The sequence below is a fragment of the Cajanus cajan genome, chromosome 1, assembly GCF_000230855.2.
Source record: "Cajanus cajan strain Asha chromosome 1, NIPB_CcT2T_4, whole genome shotgun sequence".
In the NCBI taxonomy this organism is placed as follows: domain Eukaryota; kingdom Viridiplantae; phylum Streptophyta; class Magnoliopsida; order Fabales; family Fabaceae; genus Cajanus; species Cajanus cajan.
In genome coordinates, this window is record NC_138517.1 from 2,730,601 (window position 1) to 2,750,394 (window position 19,794).

At 33.8% G+C, this 19,794-nt stretch overlaps 1 protein-coding gene across 1 annotated transcript; it reads left to right on the forward strand.

Moving 5' to 3' along the window:
• The first annotated feature begins 3,460 nt into the window (after positions 1–3,460).
• On the forward strand, positions 3,461–6,423 carry LOC109813452 (Leucine-rich repeat (LRR) family protein). The gene has a single exon (XM_083072722.1). It carries the CDS (start codon positions 3,495–3,497, stop codon positions 5,829–5,831), a length of 2,337 nt encoding a protein of 778 aa, XP_082928848.1. The 5' UTR covers positions 3,461–3,494; the 3' UTR covers positions 5,832–6,423.
• The last annotated feature ends 13,371 nt before the right edge of the window (positions 6,424–19,794 follow it).

Here is a 19,794-nt window from a genome sequence, read left to right on the forward strand (position 1 = left end):
ATACAAGAAACATGATAGGAAGACATTTCGAAAAATGAACAATACTTTGGAATAATTTTCCAAAAATCACAATAAACATGAGAATATTATATTCTCATCTTCACATTCATAGGAATCAATTTTTAATGCATGAAACAAGCTCCCCCATTATCTTCATTTTATATGTGGTATAAGATTTTTTTATTCATAAAACAAGAAAAATAATAATAAATAATATATAATTATAATTTAAAAAAAAATTATTTACTATAAAATATAAATAATGTAATACAACCACAATTTTCTAAATAACATTATTAGGAGTATAAAAATAATTAATTATATATTAAAAATTAAAATAACATTTATTTTGATATGCGTTTTTTTTCTTACATAATATTCATTATATGAAATAATAATTTATAATCGTCTTTAAAAAGGATAAAGATAAAAAAAGAATCCTCTTAAAACATAGCGAAAGGGAAAAAAAGTCACTGGTAATACTTTTTTTTTAAAAATAAGTTATTTATATTAAATAACAGTTACAATATTTTCGATTACCTCTTGAAAATAATCGATATAAATGTTGTTAATGTTATGAAATTATAAACTATTTAGTTCTCCAAAAAAACATTTTAAGTTATGCATATGTGAGTTTTAATTTGATATTTGTCCTTTTTAATTAATAATTATAAAATTTTATTTAAATATAATCAAAATATATGAGTTAATAAAGGAAGTCTAGCTTAATACTGGTGTTCGATTCCATAATAAAAAAAGCTAATGGTTGAAAGTATTAAGATAGACATTAAAAAGAAAAATATAATTTCAGATCAATTTTATAATAGGTATTGACTGGAAATGACTATTCAACCTTCTGTTCGATTATCTTATGAGATTGTGCAATGATTTAATCTGGTAGTTTGTTTATGATGATAATTTTCAAGTTATCACTGACGTTATAATTAATTATTCGCTATTTTTGTAATAATAGTTGTTTAAAGTTATTTTTATATAAATAAAAATAAAAATAAAAATTTCTATTTTTTAAAATGATTTTAATATTTTTATTATATTATCTTTTATTTTCTTCATAATAAATATATATTAATTGTTATGTGTAAATTAATAAAAAAATTAAGTGAAGAATAAGAATATAATTAAAACAAAATTTTACTAGAAAAATCTAATAATTAAAAAGAACTGTTGGAGTATTTTATTATTCAAATAGCTTTATCATTTAATGATATACTTAACTTATTATAAAACTACTAATCCTCAACGAGTCCAATCAGTCTTTTTTTTTTTTTTTTTTCTTTTTTTCTGATTTTAATTTTTTTTATATATTTTAATGAAAAATATTTAATAACTATTTATCTTGTCTCGCATTGTATCAGTAAATAAAACAATATAAAACGATATCTAATCAAATATTTATATGGTTAAATATACATACTAACTTCATTAATTGTAAAATAAAAATTTAATTATTAACAAACACAAATTTATATTAAACATGAATTTTTATTTTACATGAGAATTTTTTTTAATGACAACTTTTTTTAAATAATTTTTATTTTTTTTTATATATAATTAAATTTGTATTTATCATATTTATTTATAAATAATCTTTAATTTTTGAAATAAATTTCAAAAAAGATCTTATAAATTTTTTATATCTAGTTTAATTTTTATTTATCACATTTATATATAAATGAAATTTTCATAATTTTAAATAAAATATAAATAATTAAAAATAATTTTATATCATAATATAAATTATTTATCATAAATAAAAATATTATTTAAAATGTCAAAATATTTATTTATATAAATCTTAAACATATTTCATATATTTAAATATAATACTTCTTCCGATCTTTTATATAAGAAATAAGTGAGTGCACTTTTTAATTCTAATTATATGAAATAAATACTTACTTTAAGATCTATTAATTGTTAATTTATTTTTATACACTCATACAAGTGAATGCATTTATTTATCTATTAATAATACAAGTTATATTCATCTGTAAAAACAAGTTATTTCTTGAATTAGACTAGATGTTTTTAATACAGTTACTATTTAAATCAATCAATTGAAAGAATATTTTTTTTGAAATAAAATTTAATTATTTGATATCATTAATAAAAATTAACTATCTTGATTGACCACTTTTATTGATTTTGATAATTTAATTATTTATTTCTTTATTGTATATGTATCATTTATTATAATTTTTTTGTTATAAATACTAAATATTTAACCTTTGCAAAACACATGTTAAAATAGTAATTTATAATTTTAAAAAGTTATATAACTTTTTTTTTTGTATTTATCTCTATTTACACATCGGTTAATATATTTATTGATAATATTGAAATAAATATAAAGATTAAAATTACTATTGTATAAATTATTATACTTATATAATTGTTTTATGATATTATCTCGTAAAAAAAAAGAAAATAAAAGAAAAAAATCGGTGGAATCTGTTAAATAGAAAATGCCATAAATTAGAAAGCCAAAAGGTCGTCCTAAGTTATCGCCATCACGGGAATGTGGAATATGGGGAAAAAAAAAGTCCAAGAGGTGTGAGTGCGTGACATCACATTATTATATACAATTTTTTTTTAATTTTTTATAAACAATGCTAATCCTATACGTATTTCTACAAATACTATTTCTCTTTTAAAAAAACAAAAACAAAAACATATACTCTTATATATTCAAGTTAATTCATATAATATTTGACTTTATGAATAAAATAGATTACATTTTTATTTATTACATTAGAAATAAAGTTAAGGGCATTTCATTTACTGCGATTTGACAAGGAACACCGACACAGACAACCACCTCCCAGGTTATGAATCACCAAAAATTCCACAATTAAATTTAATTTGTGTCTTTTCCAAATTCAACCCTCATCCTCCAAAGGCCCTCCAATTTCATTTTTCAACATAAATCTTGTGTCATAACTTGAAGGATAGAAGCACTCCATTATAATACGGATGGAAACAATGATTAGGAAATAAACATTAGTTATGGAAAATAATATTTTCATGATATCAGATTTCAGTGTCAGAATCCTTGTTCACTTAAGTTGTTGAAAAGAATTTATATTTCCCAATTTTGAACACATTCATTGTAAATCTGTAATACATATTGAATTATTAACTAAACAATGGGTTACATTAAATTATTATTAGAGTTAAAAAGATTTTGCTTAAAAAAGAATAAATGAGTGCATGTGTTTAGGGGCAGGTGTGAAGTGTGTATGATCCATCTCATCTCTCCGCGTAAACGACTTTATTGAAAGGGTGGAGGAGTGAGTGCCAACTAAGTTAAAAAAAATAATTAACGAGCGTCTTAGGCTCCTTTTTGGTCGAGAAAGAAAAGACACGTAATATTTGAAAGTATAGATTAAATAAAAAAAGAAAGAAAGCGAGTAAGGAAGGAAGAGGGATAGAGAATCTGGTGGGGTTAGAGCTGTGATATAGCTGTCGTTTTGATGCATTATTTCATCCCCACTCTCTCATATACGCTCCTCCACGCCACACACAGTTCCAAAATCCCTAGCCTACACAACACACACTCTTTCTCTTTCTCTTACCCTAGCAGTAGCAGTAGCAGATCTCAATTTGCATTTGCATTTGCATTTGTGGATGCATCAGATGCCGCATGTGAGATGAGGAAGAAAACCTTTTCCCACGTCTCACTCTCTCTTCTCTTCCTCTTCTTCTTCCTCTTCCTAGTACCACACACTCTCTGTGCCTCCGCAGCAATCTCGCACAATGGACCTCTCACCGACGCCCAAGCCACCTACATCAAGCACCGTCAGCTTCTCTACTACAAGGACGACTTCGGCGACAGAGGGGAGAACGTGACCGTAGATCCTTCCTTTGTCTTCCCCAATGATCGATTACGAAACGCCTACATAGCTTTGCAAGCGTGGAAGCAAGCCATTCTCTCCGATCCAAACAACCTCACGCACAACTGGCTGGGACCCAATGTCTGCAACTACACCTTCGTCTTCTGCGCCCCTGCGCCGGACAATCCTAAGATCCTCACCGTCGCCGGAATCGACCTCAACCACGGCGACATTGCCGGATACTTGCCGGAGGAGCTCGGTTTGTTGACGGACCTGGCGCTGTTGCACATCAACAGCAACCGCTTCTGCGGCACCCTGCCGCACAAGTTCGAACGGTTAAAGCTCCTCTTCGAGTTGGATCTCAGCAACAACCGCTTCGCTGGCAAGTTCCCCGACGTGGTGCTGCGTCTGCCGCAGCTCAAGTTTCTAGATCTGAGGTTTAACGAATTCGAAGGGACGGTGCCCAAGGAGCTCTTCGACAAGGACCTGGACGCGATCTTCATCAACCACAACCGCTTCGTCTTCGACCTGCCGGACAATTTCGGAAACTCGCCGGTGTCGGTGATTGTGCTGGCCAACAACCGCTTCCACGGATGCGTGCCGGCGGGAATCGGCAACATGACGAGGCTGAACGAGATTATTCTGATGAACAACAATTTCAGGTCGTGTCTCCCGGAGGAGGTAGGGTTGCTGAAGAATCTGACGGTGTTCGATGTGAGCTTTAACCAGTTGCTAGGGCCGTTGCCGGAGGCCATTGGAAGCGCGGTGAGTTTGGAGCAGCTGAATGTGGCGCATAACTTGCTGTCGGGGAACATTCCTGACAGCATTTGTAAGCTTCCCAATCTGCAGAACTTTACTTACTCTTATAACTTCTTCACCGGCGAGCCACCGCGGTGTCTGGCTCTGCCGGCCTTTGACGACCGCCGGAACTGCTTGCCCAGCAGGCCCTTCCAGCGCTCTGCTGGACAATGTAAGTCCTTTTTGTCGCATCCTGTCGATTGCAAGTCTTTCAGCTGTAAGCCTTTTGTTCCTTCGTTGCCTCCTCCTCCTCCACCCTCGCCCCCGCCCCCACTCTATCTCTCTCCACATTCTCCCCCACCACCCCCGCTCTATTCACCGCCGCCTCCACCTCCTGTGTACTCACCACAGCCCCCACCTCCAGTCTATTCACCGCCACCACCACCACCGTCACCGCCGCCACCAGTGTACTCGCCTCCACCACCGCCGCCGCCACCTCCTCCTCCTCCACCACCACCACCACCACCGGTTTATTCACCCCCTCCACCGCCTCCTTCCCCGCCACCACCTTCACCACCGCCGCCTTCTCCGCCGCCACCGGTGTACTCACCGCCTCCCCCACCGCCCTCACCGCCACCACCCTCGCCAGTATACTGTGTAAGGCCTCCACCGCCACCTTCACCGCCTCCGCCTTCCCCGCCGCCTCCTCCGGCTCCTGTATTCTCCCCGCCACCACCTGTGCAATACTACAGCTCGCCACCGCCGCCTCCACCACACTCACCCCCACCGCCACCACACTCGCCACCGCCGCCACCACATTCCCCACCGCCACCTGTTTATCCCTATTTATCACCGCCACCACCTCCACCTGTTCACTCGCCTCCACCACCAGTGTATTCACCACCACCCCCATCTCCACCACCACCTTGTATAGAACCACCACCACCCCCACCACCTTGTATAGAGCCACCACCTCCCCCACCGTCACCACCACCGTGTGAAGAGCATTCACCGCCACCACCATCACCACAACCCGCTCCCTACCATCCACCACCATCCCCATCTCCCCCACTTCCACCGGTTCAATATAGTTCACCACCACCACCACCACCACCTTATTACAATTCTCCGCCGCCGCCGCCACCGGCGTCTCCACCACCTGCACCTGTATATGAAGGGCCTTTGCCACCTGTCATCGGAGTCTCATATGCATCTCCTCCTCCACCACCCTTTTATTGATTCTTTTGAGAACTTTTCTCCTCTAACCCTCTCGCTCTACTCTAGCAACGAGGAAAAAAAACATTCATGTTCTTCATTTCATACTTTTGTTATTATTGGTGGCCATTTCTTCTGTGCCCTCTTCTTCCCGTGCCAGCCATGTCAAGTACGCGACTCTCGTCGCAAAAAATAAAACCAGGAGAACGAGAAGGGTTTGTGTAAGGCTGCATGCATGTTTGTGCTAATTAATGTCTCATTAGAAGAGGTTACAGGGAATTGAGGTAAGAGGAGAAAGTCTCTCCATATTGATTTGAATTGTTATGGATATTCGAGTTGTGAAATAAAAATGGCAGAAAAAGAGTAGGTTGCAGAGAAAATGTGTATGTATAGGGATCAATTTGGAGACCATAATTCAGGGTTGCAAAGACAGTAGTGGCACTTTCTGTTGCTGCTCCTGCTGCTGCATGTTTGTGGAGTTTATTGTTATTGTCTCTCTTATATCATACTTTTTTTTTTGTTTAATTTTTGTTTCTTTTGTTTTTGCAATTTATAGTATAATTTATGAACATTTTACATGTATGATTTTCTGAGTTGAGGTAATTCCTTTCTCGTATCAGTGTCTCAAAAATATTTATCTGCTGAGAATGTTGTGTGCTTTTGCTTGACTTGCCCTATCTATCTGCAATTATGTGATGTCTGCCTTACTTGTGACTCCGTGCTAATGAGTTTAGCAATATTCATCGTCTTTGCAAAACAATGCTTTCAACTCTAATTCCTTTACAACGTGCGTGGAGGAGGGGTTACGAAATCAGTAAGATTTTGTTGATTCTTTCAATATAAAAAACTTAGTAAGTTGGAGTTAGGCCTGTAATTATGGCGGTGTTATCAAAGATTATACTTGCGGTTTGAAATGATCCTCAATCTTCGATCGAGGTCACCACCGTTGTCTAGGGTTTAGACTCTTTAGAGGACCCAAATTCAAGTCATGGTGGTGGGACCATTAAGAACCTTTAAGGATGGCATGCCTAATATTTCATTTATTTAATTTTTTGAATGAATAATGCCTACTTTTCATTGATTAGCGGTATGGTTTAAGAATACCCCCATGTGCACCCTTCGTCATTACTATTAGGTTTGAATTCAAATCTGTTTTCTTTATGCATACTTCTCCCCCATGGAGTTGTGGACACAAATACTGTTAAGTTTGAGCAAAGCTCGTTCAGTTAGAAGTCTCCTTCGCATTATGCCTCGTTTAGCAAACGTTCAAACTTGCTTTTCCTCGTGTTTGAACACACCTGTTTAGTTACTAACCAAAACTTACTTTTCGCCGTACATAACGACAAGTTGCTTTTACTTTTACTCACGCTGATAAATTAAACTAACTTTGAATTTATTTTTAACAAAAATAATTTTACATAATCAAAATCGTAAACTAAAGTTTGTCAATCGATACACACTTTTTTATTCAAATGGCTTGACTTTAATGAAAAAAAATGCTTTTGTCTTTTTCTTTTTGTTGGTTGCGCCTCTTCTGTGCTACCCCTTTCATCTCCTGCATTCCTCGGGTGTTGTCCGCTGAATCTTGTCTCACATAAAAGTGAAGGCAAGATGAAAGTGAAATTTTTGTTCCTAATGACGAAGAGCCAACTCAATTGAAGCTATTATTCCTCTCTTATCATTTTTAAGCCCATCGATGTTTATGGTTCATTATTTGGATAAACTGTCTAGCCCGAATAAATTTGGGGCATTCATTCTTACTATGAAATGCTTTCTTTTTAATACAATTAAAATTGAGACGACTTTTAGGATATATTGTAGACGTATGTTAAAAGGATAAACTTATTTGTATAAAGTGCCACAAACAATATCAATTTTTTGATGTTGAAATAAGGAAACTGTAATAACAAGGAACACTCGGTTCCCTCAGGAACATGTAGACTGGGATCAATATTCGCTTCTCATCAGAGGGCTCTCCCAGTTTTCATGGCAACCTCCTACTCAACTTCTTTCCACGGCACATTGATGTCCATTATCTTCTGCTTGTCATTTATTTTCTCTTGATGTGAGACACGGAATTGAATAGAAGATAGCAACTTTTCCATCATATTAGGGAAAAGGGCAGTAGCATCGAATAAATTTGTTTGCATTTAAGAGAAAAAAATGTACACTAGCGGTGGCTAGTAGGGCTTTAAATGTATTTGCCTTAACGTGTTTGCTCATAGGTGTCTCAAATGAGTGGGGGAATTTTTAAGGGTAAGGAATCAAGAATAGAATTTTGAATAAAATGATTTTTAAAAAACGACTTTTAATCATTATTTATATTGTTAATGTCTTTAGGACATGGATCATTAACATCTTTAATTTTTTTTTAAAATTCATCAAAATTTTAAAACTAAGACTTGTGTATATTACTCTTATCCCCACCACTATATCGGTTCTAGTAATGTTTTCTTTTTTCACCTTTTACATATATGAATCAATTTCTTATGCGCCATTTAGCGCGCATGAAGAGAATTTCCCTTTTTGAAATTTCTAGATGAAGAAGGGAACTTTGGCCCTTGGCCTCTTGGGTCACTTTCTCCACTATGGAAACCATGGCAAGTGAGATGAAAGTTCTATATACCTTGGTGGGTTCAGCCTTTCAATTAATTCGATACACCCTTTGTGTTAGGGGAAGGGAAAAAAGTGGAAAGAAGTGAAAGCATGCAACTTCCACTTGCCCTTACTACCCTTTGATGAAAGGAAAAATGAGAAAAATGGCAACACAAGCAGGGCATATCCCCCCACCGAATGGATAGTGACGTAAATGAAAGGGTCCCTCCATATACAAATTCACATGGCCTGTAAAGGCTTTTCACATCCAACATGTAATGAAAAATATTAATGTTAGAAGTTGGTTGACTTGTTCTATGCCTCAACCGGGACATAAGTATTCATTTAATTAGGGTTCTAGGACAGCCTGTGATTAGGTCAAGCATATTTAATGGCATTTCATAAAGTGACTCATGATATTGACCCCATTGTCCCATTAAAAAGCACAGACAAGTCTCTGTTTCAAGCAAGATAAAGAAAAACACCCCCCATGAATTTACAAAAACTATAGGAAATTTCATTTTTCAAATCAACTGAGATTTACCACTACCCTTTTTCAGATGCCCCACAATTTCATAACAAATAAGACAAAAAAAAAAAAATTTAATATATTTTTACTGTCTTTTCTTTAGTAAATTAGGTATTAGGTATTTTTCTGATTGAAGTTAAAATTAAAAGACTAATCTCTCGAAATAATGAAATTTATTTGAGGAGTTAATTTTTCTAACATTTTTTAATGCACACCAGTCAATAATTGAATCACTGAGTACATACTTAACTAACAGGTTTTTATTATGATCTAGTAATTAGCTAGAGAAGACACTAGATGGGGAATGGCACATTGCAATTAAAAGTTTAGTATTAATGTCGGTGGTGCCATAAATGGAACACTATGATACCAAAATGAATGGAAAGCAAGGAGAGATTTAACTCCTTTAAACTTGTAGGTAATTCATTAATTGAGGAAGGGCAAGAGGGTGGGCACTGCCAACTAATTTATATATATGCATACACCTAATCTTAGGCATTATTCACGGACGAACAAAATGTAAAGGCAATGTTGACATGTAGGGGTTTGTGTACTGAAATAATAGTTAAGGTAATAAGTAGTTGTGGCTTTTTTTGAGCAACCCATATTTTTTTTAATATTTTTTCAGTTTCCATTCTCTGCTAATCAAATAATTGAATTGAGCAGTGCACATACATAAATGAAAATGAAAAACTGTCACCCTAAACGATGAAGTAGAAGAGGAAATAGAAAAGGACAATATAAATTACCCTAGGGAGAGTAGAAAGTTTTGCCGCAATTGATGGGTCAATGAGAAAGTCACAATTGTGTAACCCCAATTGTTACCCTTTTCTTAGACCCCATGGAAAAGAAAAAGGAAAAAAAAAATGAAAGGGATGTTGAGGAAAATAAAACCTGGGAGGAAAATGATGTTAGCTCCAACTTTTGTTTGGATTTTGATGTAGCAAACACAAGAATAAGACCCACTGAGATTTCCATCCACAGCTTATTCAATTAGAGGAGTTTTCTATACTCAGAATGTTTGCTCCTGATTTGCCTATTTGATTTGTAGTTATTTTCACATACATTGACATGCTTATGTCATTTATTATATAATTCTATTCACGTAATTTTGTATTGAACAAGACTATAAATTCGGTAGTTCACATCATGCTAGCTAGAAGATTTTTCTAATTGTTACTATCTCTAATTCGAATCCACGAAATTTATTGAAAGTAAATTTTGTCATAAATTCACTAGGACCGAAATACATAAATCGTGCTTGTAGCATGTCATTTTTACAATAAATTACTCTTTGGGTATGTTTGTTTGATCTTAAAGAACCTTAATTATGCCATACAGCTGTATTTTAGAGTTTTTTTTGGGTATATTTTTTAACATATGAATAGAATATTATATTTATTTTCAAAAAATATTATAATTTTTAAAATAACTTTGAAGCCCGCATTAATATACTTTTATGTTTGTTTTGGTGGATGGTGCACTTTTATGTTTTAAACTTGATACTCTGAATTTCTGTTATAACACCAAAAGCACTAACAACTAATAATTTCATTAAAACTAGTGAAGAGGTGAGCACTCGTGATAATTTGAGCATAAATAAGTCACCGACAAGATTCCCGTGCTTTCCTAATGTTTTGTTTTCTCTTTTCAGCACACGTTTTGTGGCGCCTCTTCTTGCTCTTTCTTTTTTTCATTCCTTTTTCTTATTTCTTTGCAACTTAACTACATACTTTCTTTGGATCATTGAAGTTCACCTTGGTATTCATTATTATATTATTGTTCTAATTTTTCTTATCGATAAAAAAAAAACTAAAATAATGTGTATAAGAGTTAAAATAAAATATTTTTAACAACATCAAACTATAAAACTTAAAAGGGTAACTAAACCTTATATTTTATCATGTCATTGAAATCAATTCCAAACATCATTGCTTATGAGTTATGCCTAGTCTATATCACTTGAATTCCCGTGCAAAATACCTAGTATGGGGTTAGTCTTTATTAAGGCCCAATAATTTAAGGCCTTTATATTTATATATGTTGGTTCATCCTAACTCCTAAGGCCCTTGTTACTCTTCATTGCCTAGCAATTTCTCTAATTACAGGATTTAGACCCCACTGTCATTCAATATGATTTTAGGCTTTTTCCTTGATCATACATTTGTAATTATTTTGTAGGGTCCAAACTATTGGATGAATCTAGTATGTGGAAGTCTTTGTGATTTTGCCACTAAAAAGGATTGAACTCTACCCAAAATTTTCTCATAAACTGTCCAGTGTGAGGCAAAATCAAAGCAATAACTTCACAACAAAAGTTGGCTTGGATCATGAGCCAAGAGTCAAAGATTATTACCATCACCATGATGGGATAGTTTAAAAGAATTGAAATAGTAACTTACAAACAACAAGTCATTATTATTATTATTATTATCTTTAATTTTTCTTAGTTTTTGTGGTGAGATGTTATTCTTTAAGTAGGGGCCTAAAAGGATACATACCAAGGAAATTGTTCCGGCCACGGGGTGCGCTAGGGTTTTTCCTAGGTCAAGCCGCAAAGTCAGAGCATTCAAAAAGTGTAATCTGCCCTCTCAACTCTAGGGTTTTGGGTTTTATGGTACGTCGTTCATGGGCTACTTGGGCCCCGAGGATCAAGGGATTTCCTTAACCGTTAATATTTGGAGAATATCTTGTCATTAAAGATGGGATTTTATCCCTGATATCGGAACAGTATCTATGTGGGAGAGTTAGATCGGATTTTGGCCGAGTTACTCCTGCAGAGCAGACAGGTCGGATTCTAACCGAGTGCACCCATGTAGATGGGTTGGATCGAATTCTGACCGGGACGGTACACTTGCCTTCCAGCCTTGAGCCTATAAGGCGAAAAGGCTTGTAGCTTGGTAACCTAGTCAGGTATTAGCCGAGCAGAAGGTCAAGTCAGATTTTTACCTAAACGGTACACTAGTCGGATTTTTACCTAGACGGTACACTTGCCTTCCAGCCCTGAGTCTATAAGGCGAGAGGGCTTCTGGCTTGGCTCTTACGAACCATATCAGAAATAAGTAGAGTCAAAGCGGATTCCGGCCGAGTTGAGAACAAGTCGCCCAAAATCTGATGTAACTCTCCCGACTAATAACACCAAAAATTTTAACCAAGTTTGGAGCACTTTTTGAAAACATTTAGTCGTCCAAGTACCAAATACGAAACCTTCTAGTCGTTCGAATACCGATTAGGTAACACCGAAGATTTATTTATCTAACAAGAATATGAAAATATCTAGTCGTCCAAATACCGACTAGTAGCGCCAAAAATTTAATTAAATATAAAGTGCATATGAAAATATATAGTCGTCCAAATACCAACTAAAGAAGGAAAAGTTTTCCAAGTGAAACTTAATTTGAAGAAAACCACTCGGCCAAATACCGATTCAAAAGAAAGGAAAATTTTTCCAAGTTAAAATTAATTTGAGGAGAACCACTCGGCCAATTACCGATTAAAGAAAGGACCTCAAAGTCGGCCAAAAACCGGTTTACATAGCGAACAAGGGAAATTTCCCAATGATGAATTTCCTGTCAATATTTCAAGAATTAGCTTCTTTTTCATTGCGCATATGTCTTGTTGCATTAACTACTTTCCTGTACTTCCCATTTGATCATGCGAATGTGGCAATGCACTTAATCGTCCCAATACCGACTAGTAACGCCAAAAATTTACTTAAAATTAAAGCACATGTGAAAATCACTAGTCGTCCAAATACCGACCATATCTAGTCGTTCAAATACTGACTAGTGACTCCAAAAATTTACTTAAATTTAAAACGCAGGTGAAAATCACTAGTCGTCCAAATACCGACCATATCTAGTCGTTCAAATACCGACTAGTGACTCCAAATTTTTCACCAAGTTTTACAACAGTTGAAAAATAACTAATCGCCCGAATACCGACCATATCTAGTCGTTAAAATACCGACTGGTAACATCAGAAACTGAACTAAGTAAGGAACTTGTGGTACCTCTGAAGTAGGAAAGATATGAGAATCATCTTGTGAGAATCACTCTGAATGTATTGATTGAACTACCAGTTCCGATATACCACCCTAATCATGTGAGGGGGCCAAGATTGATGTTTAGCTTGATCTTGTGGAAACTGAAGCGAATTGCGAGTCTCCGCCTGTGGATTGAGATGATTTGCAATCGGTGGTCGATCAGTATTTTCAAATTAGGAGTACTTCTAAAGCAGTTCGTGTTATAGAAACTTTGAGCCGTAGTCGTGGTAATTTGAACCTACAATTAAGCCCTGATTCGTTGTTGTCACTGATTCATTTGAACTACCCGTTCTGGGTTATTTATACTCGCCAAGTCGGAATCTAACCGATCAAGGTCGAGTTTTTTCACAAAACGAGTTATTTATACTCGCCCAGCCGGACTGTTGCCGACAATCACGAGTACTCGCCAAGTCGGAATCTAACCGATCAAGGTCGAGTTTTTTCACAAAACGAGTTATTTATACTCGCCCAGCCGGACTGTTGCCGACAATCACGAGTACTCGCCAAGTCGGAATCTAACCGATCAAGGTCGAGTTTTTTCACAAAACGAGTTATTTATACTCGCCCAGCCGGACTGTTGCCGACAATCACGAGTACTCGCCACGTCGGAATCTAACCGATCAAGGTCGAGTTTTTTCACAAAACGAGTTATTTATACTCGCCCAGCCGGACTGTTGCCGACAATCACGAGTACTCGCCAAGTCGGAATCTAACCGATCAAGGTCGAGTTTTTTCACAAAACGAGTTATTTATACTCTCCCAGCCGGACTGTTGCCGACAATCACGAGTACTCGCCACGTCGGAATCTAACCGATCAAGGTCGAGTTTTTTCACAAAACGAGTTATTTATACCCGCCCAGCCGGACTGTTGCCGACAATCACGAGTACTCGCCAAGTCGGAATCTAACCGATCAAGGTCGAGTTTTTTCACAAAACGAGTTATTTATACCCGCCCAGCCGGACTGTTGCCGACAATCACGAGTTCTTCGAGTTATTTATACTCGCCCAGCCGGACTTTTGCCGACAATCACGAGTTTGCCTACAAGTCAGAATCAATTTGAAAATAATTTGAAAATAATGATTTTTATTATTTGATGTTACCTCGTTAAAAAACCTTTGTAGCATAAAACCCTCGCAGCAGACTCCCATGCTTCCTCCACGAATTAACACCTGGGCACGAAAGTCCATTAGATATTGACTAGGATCCTGTTTCCCGTCAAACGGTTCCAACTGCTGATACGAAGCTGTTCTTTGACAAACCGGAACTTAGATTGACGATCCGAACGGTCAGAATGAAGAACCTCACTTCCCGAACCTATAGTCCAAAAATCAGCCCGATCCAACGGTGAACGACTTCACACCGATTAAAACACAGTATCAGTCCTGTTTTGCGCTAGAACACTTTCACCTACTGATACGAAGTTTTTTTTCTCCCAAACCAGGCCTCCGGTTAATAATCCGAACGGTCAGAATGAAGAACCACACTTCTGGAACCTACAGTCCAAAAATCAGAGCGATCCAACGGTGAACGACTTCACACCGATTAAAACACAGTACCAGTCCTGTTTTGCGCTAGAACACTTTCACCTACTGATACGAAGTTTTTTTCTCCCAAACCAGGCCTCCGGTTAATAATCCGAACGGTCAGAATGAAGAACCACACTTCTGGAACCTACAGTCCAAAAATCAGCCCGATCCAACGGTGCAAGACCTCACACCGACGAAAACACAGAGCCCACTCTGTTTTTGTGCGGGAAACTTCCTCTCCTTCTCTCTCTCAGGGTCGCTCTCCTCTCTCAAGCCATTGATCAACGCCATCATCTCCTCCATGGTAGGGTGTTGTGGGTCGTGGTTGGATGTGCCGCCTCTCGCCATAGTAGAGTGTAGGTTTTTCTTGTGACTTGGGGCGTAGGAAGAGTTTTACCGTAGCCCCACGGTGGGCGCCAAAATGTTCCGGCCACGGGGTGCGCTAGGGTTTTTCCTAGGTCAAGCCGCAAAGTCAGAGCATTCAAAAAGTGTAATCTGCCCTCTCAACTCTAGGGTTTTGGGTTTTATGGTACGTCGTTCATGGGCTACTTGGGCCCCGAGGATCAAGAGATTTCCTTAACCGTTAATATTTGGAGAATATTTTGTCATTAAAGATGGGATTTTATCCCTGATATCGGAACAGTATCTATGTGGGAGAGTTAGATCGGATTTTGGCCGAGTTACTCCTGCAGAGCAGACAGGTCGGATTCTAACCGAGTGCACCCATGTAGATGGGTTGGATCGGATTCTGACCGGGACGGTACAGAAATCGACTAATTTTCTTAGTTTTCACACACTAGGAACCAAAGTATACGACTTAGAATTATTGACTTTTGATAACCCACATAGTGACAAAATTCCTTTTTCGTTAGTTTTACTAATTGTTTGATAGCATTGATTTTGTGAAAAAAAATTGACCTAAAAGAAAGAAAAATAACTGATAAAAGTTTTTATCATTATGTCTTTGATTTTGATAACGTCAAATTTAATATATTTATTTTAATGAATATGTTTATTATAGATTTAAAACTTTGATAATATCAAAATAATTTTTGTTCTGATAATGTCAATTTTTTTATCAATATTAAAATATATCAAAATAGATATTTGTATCAAAATATCGTTAATTTTTGTTTATATTTAATTCTTACGAGTTATTTGTCATTCTATTTTTTTTATTAATATTTATTTTATTTTATTTTATTTTGTATATTTCAATTTAATTCAACATCTTATAGAATATTCCTCAACCTTATTATCATCATACATAAAAGCAACCACAATAAAAGACAAACCTATTTTAATATTAATAAGTTTCCAAGCTGAAGAAAAACTAAAGTAATTTTAAATTCATAATCAATTATCAATTTTGTAGATATTAAAGCCATAATTGATAATTACAAAATTGAGAAAATATATTGTAAAAGAAAAGGTCATATAAGGTACTTAAATTAGTATTAAGATATATATTAACCCTTCGAATGTTAACATTTCATTTAAATTTTAACAAAAATAGTTTTCATTAATTATGTTATTTGCAATAACTATTGATAAAAGTTAAAATCAATCTTTAAAGTATATTGAAGTATATTTTTTAAAATTGATTTTTTTTATAATCATTTATATATAACAATTTCAAGAGTTACATTATAGGGAATTAAAAGTTTTAATTTTTAATATTAAAAATGAAAATTTAAAAGTGTGTTCTAATATTATTTACAATTTTTTTAATAATTTAAATAAATTAGTGTATATTTATTTTTTAATATTATTATATTTTATATTTATTTTTGTCATAAATTTTTATTTGTATAATCAATTAAATATCAAATAATCCAATTTATTAAAATAAGACTATGTGCATGTTTGGTAACATATCCAAAACATGAATTGAATCAAAAATCACGTTTAGAATGCAAAACTTACAACTGATAGCTTCTATTTTGACGTGATAAATCATGTTCAAAATTTGAACTAAACACACACTATGATTGGTTAAAGCGAGTTATGACAATCCATAACCCAATATTATGTTAAGCGATATTATGACAATCCATAACCCAATATAATAATGGGTGATTATTAAAAATATTAAGAGTTATAAAAAAACCAAAAAAAAACTATAGTTTGTAAAAGGTATTTATAAAGGTAAAATTGTAAAAAAAAAATGTGGGCATTAAATGAGATAATCTCCTCTATTAATAACTATAGGGGTCAAGGCATTTCGTGCCTCTAATAATTATACATAGACAAATATAAGATATAAGATTTTTTTTTTACATTCAAGGATATAAAGGTCCATTAAAAAGTAGAGATCAAAAGGGTGGTTACTAAAATATATCCCTTTTATAATAGGTATAGATAAACCGTGTATCATATGATATAGGTAGGTACGAATCTAATATTAGTAGAATGAATACGAGTTTATCATATGATTTAGTTGGGCCTTTATTGTTGGGCCGCTATTGTTGCTGCTTTTCAGCTTTTAATTCTGGGCCAAAACAAATAAAAAAAAACTTCAAAACCTTATTCGGCTAATATTAGGTAAAACATTTAGGAAACAACAATTTTTTATAACAAACAAAATTTTACGATATAAAGTAAACACGTTTAACGGAAAAAATGCGAATTAATTTAAAAATGAAAAAATATTTGATAAAAAACATGTATTTGAAATACTTATAATTCTACATGTCTGGAGCAAAATTGTTTTTGATAAAAAAATATACGTAAGACACAAGAAATTATTAGATAATCTAAACCATATAATACCCAATAATACGGTTGATCCGACTAGAAATATAGTCAAAATACTTTTTAAAATTGAGTCATCCTTGAACTAATTTTTAGGATTAAGTTGGGCTTAATCCATTTCTAATAATAATTACTTAACATATTATTTGAGTCGTTTGATAATTTAATATCAAATATTTATTTAATAATTCTATTGTCAATATTTTTACTTTAATTATTATTTCAAATCTAAAAAATAAATAATAATAAAAATATGATTAAAAAACTTTATTAGCTTCATTATTTCAATTTCGTTTAAAGATTATTAAAATCCTATTAAAATGGGAAATATGTTGTCGTTTAGCATGCATGATCCAAACTAAAATGTGGTTCATGGGAATGTCAATTTTGTTTCTTATTCTGCAAAATGAACTGAAAAAATAATTGAACTGAGCATAGATTAATCTTAGGTCATTTAACCTCTTTAAAAAAAAACAAACAAATCTTTGGAAACTTGAATCACGTCATAGTGAATTTAGTTTATTCATCCCTTTTCTTCTTTTGCTAGAAATGTCTTTCGGTTGTTTTGTTTTTTTCCCAAAGTTTTATGATTTATCCGACACAAGTGGGTCATCCTAACAGGTAAATTGTGCGACAGGCGAAGACACAAAATCATTTTCATTCTGTTTAGATGTCATCGCTCTCCTTAGACTTGGGGAGCCACATGATGACCAATACAAACATGTTTCTTAGACAATGCTACGTGAACTTTTGAAGCTTTCATATACATTTTATCCTAAAGGTATGATAAAAATATAAAATTTTATTTTGATTTACGCGTAAAGATAAATTGAGGGTAAGTGATTCGTACACGATTGTACTTGGACAAAATTGAGAATGAAGTCTCAAATCAAAAAGTCTAGTGCATGAGAAGTTTGCTAATTACTAGTAAGTGATTCTCAAAGAAATTAAGTTGTGAGTAACGTATAATGATTTATTTGTGTAAATAATTTGGTAAAAAGCAGCATCTTAAGTCTACATTGGAAAATGTTGCACTACTATATATATATATATATATATATATATATATTATTTGATTATTCAAAAAGTATAATGAGATAATATTTCTTTTCTATTATAGTTTAATCATTATTAATGCATGAAAGAATGTATTTTTTTCCAATATTTATTTTATTGTGGAAATCTAAAAGATTTAAAGTTATATTAAAAAATTATATGATTTTTTGTTAGAATCAAAACATATTAATTATATTTCTTAAGTCCTATACCAAAATTTTAAACATACAATAAAAGAGTACGTAATCAAAATATATTATGACTACTCCACTTGACAATCAATATCTAATTAAAATCCACTTTCATATATTATGTGTGAAAGATACATATCATATTGTAATCTCTAATATGCATTAACTGATTATCTATAAATTCATCATTACAATCTTCGATAGAAACACATATATTCTCACGTACCATTGTTTTGTTTTGAAAATTCAACACCATATTTGATTATCTATAAATTCAACGTTATATATACTCACATACAATATCATTACTTAATAACATTAAAAGCTTCAAGAGAAAACTCGTGTAGCACTCCATTTAAAACAATAGTGCATTATACTATTGGTTACTATATGTAACTAACTATTTAATCTTTGTTAAGCAAATATTAAACTAATTAACTAAGATAACACTTGACATCTTTTTGTAACTTTGTTCATCGATATACTATACTATAGTTTTTGTAAGTGTTTGAAGATAGATATATCTTCTACTTGCTGTATTTCTTAGCATTATTCACAGCATAGGACTAAACGTTTTGGCGTCAAAGGATTAAAAAAGACATCAAGATATATATATATATGTTATAGTTTATTCAATGGTAAGCAAAGAAGATCCAAAAAAGAACTTTGTTGGGTACGTGGTTTATTACTCTACCACATCTTCTTTTCAAGTTTCATGTATCTTTACTTTTTGTACATGTATTTGCCGTCCTCAATTCCGTAGTGGTCTTTATGTGAGTTATACATGTACACGTTATTGTTATCAGCTTCACCCCTTTTTAAAAGATAAATTCCTTTTTGTTTGTCTTATATTAATATTTGGGTTAAGTCATGTTTGGATGATGCGTGATGGACCAGTCATCAAATTCAATTTTAATTATTCAGTTCAAATTATTACATAACATGCATATATATGATATTCTATGAACATTGAGACAAGTTATATATATATATATATATATATATATATATATATATATATATATATATATATATATATATATTTATAAATGTTTATGTTAAGCCAATACACTTAAAAGTTTTACATCAATTAGGAGTCAAGTCAATGATCGTGTAGAAACACTTATTCTTTTTAGCTTATTGAAGTATCTTTTAAAGATAAACACATAATGGTCTAATGAGTATCAAAGAGACCATAATATTTTATATGTGATGACCCTAATCTGAGGCTAATACTCTTATAAATCCATATATATGATTTGGTTGCATTTTTTGAGTTATTCTATGGCA

Bases quoted from the DNA above. Each gene is read 5' to 3' on its own strand.
- LOC109813452 (XM_083072722.1), top strand. From the start codon at position 3,495: ATGCATTATTTCATCCCCACTCTCTCATATACGCTCCTCCACGCCACA.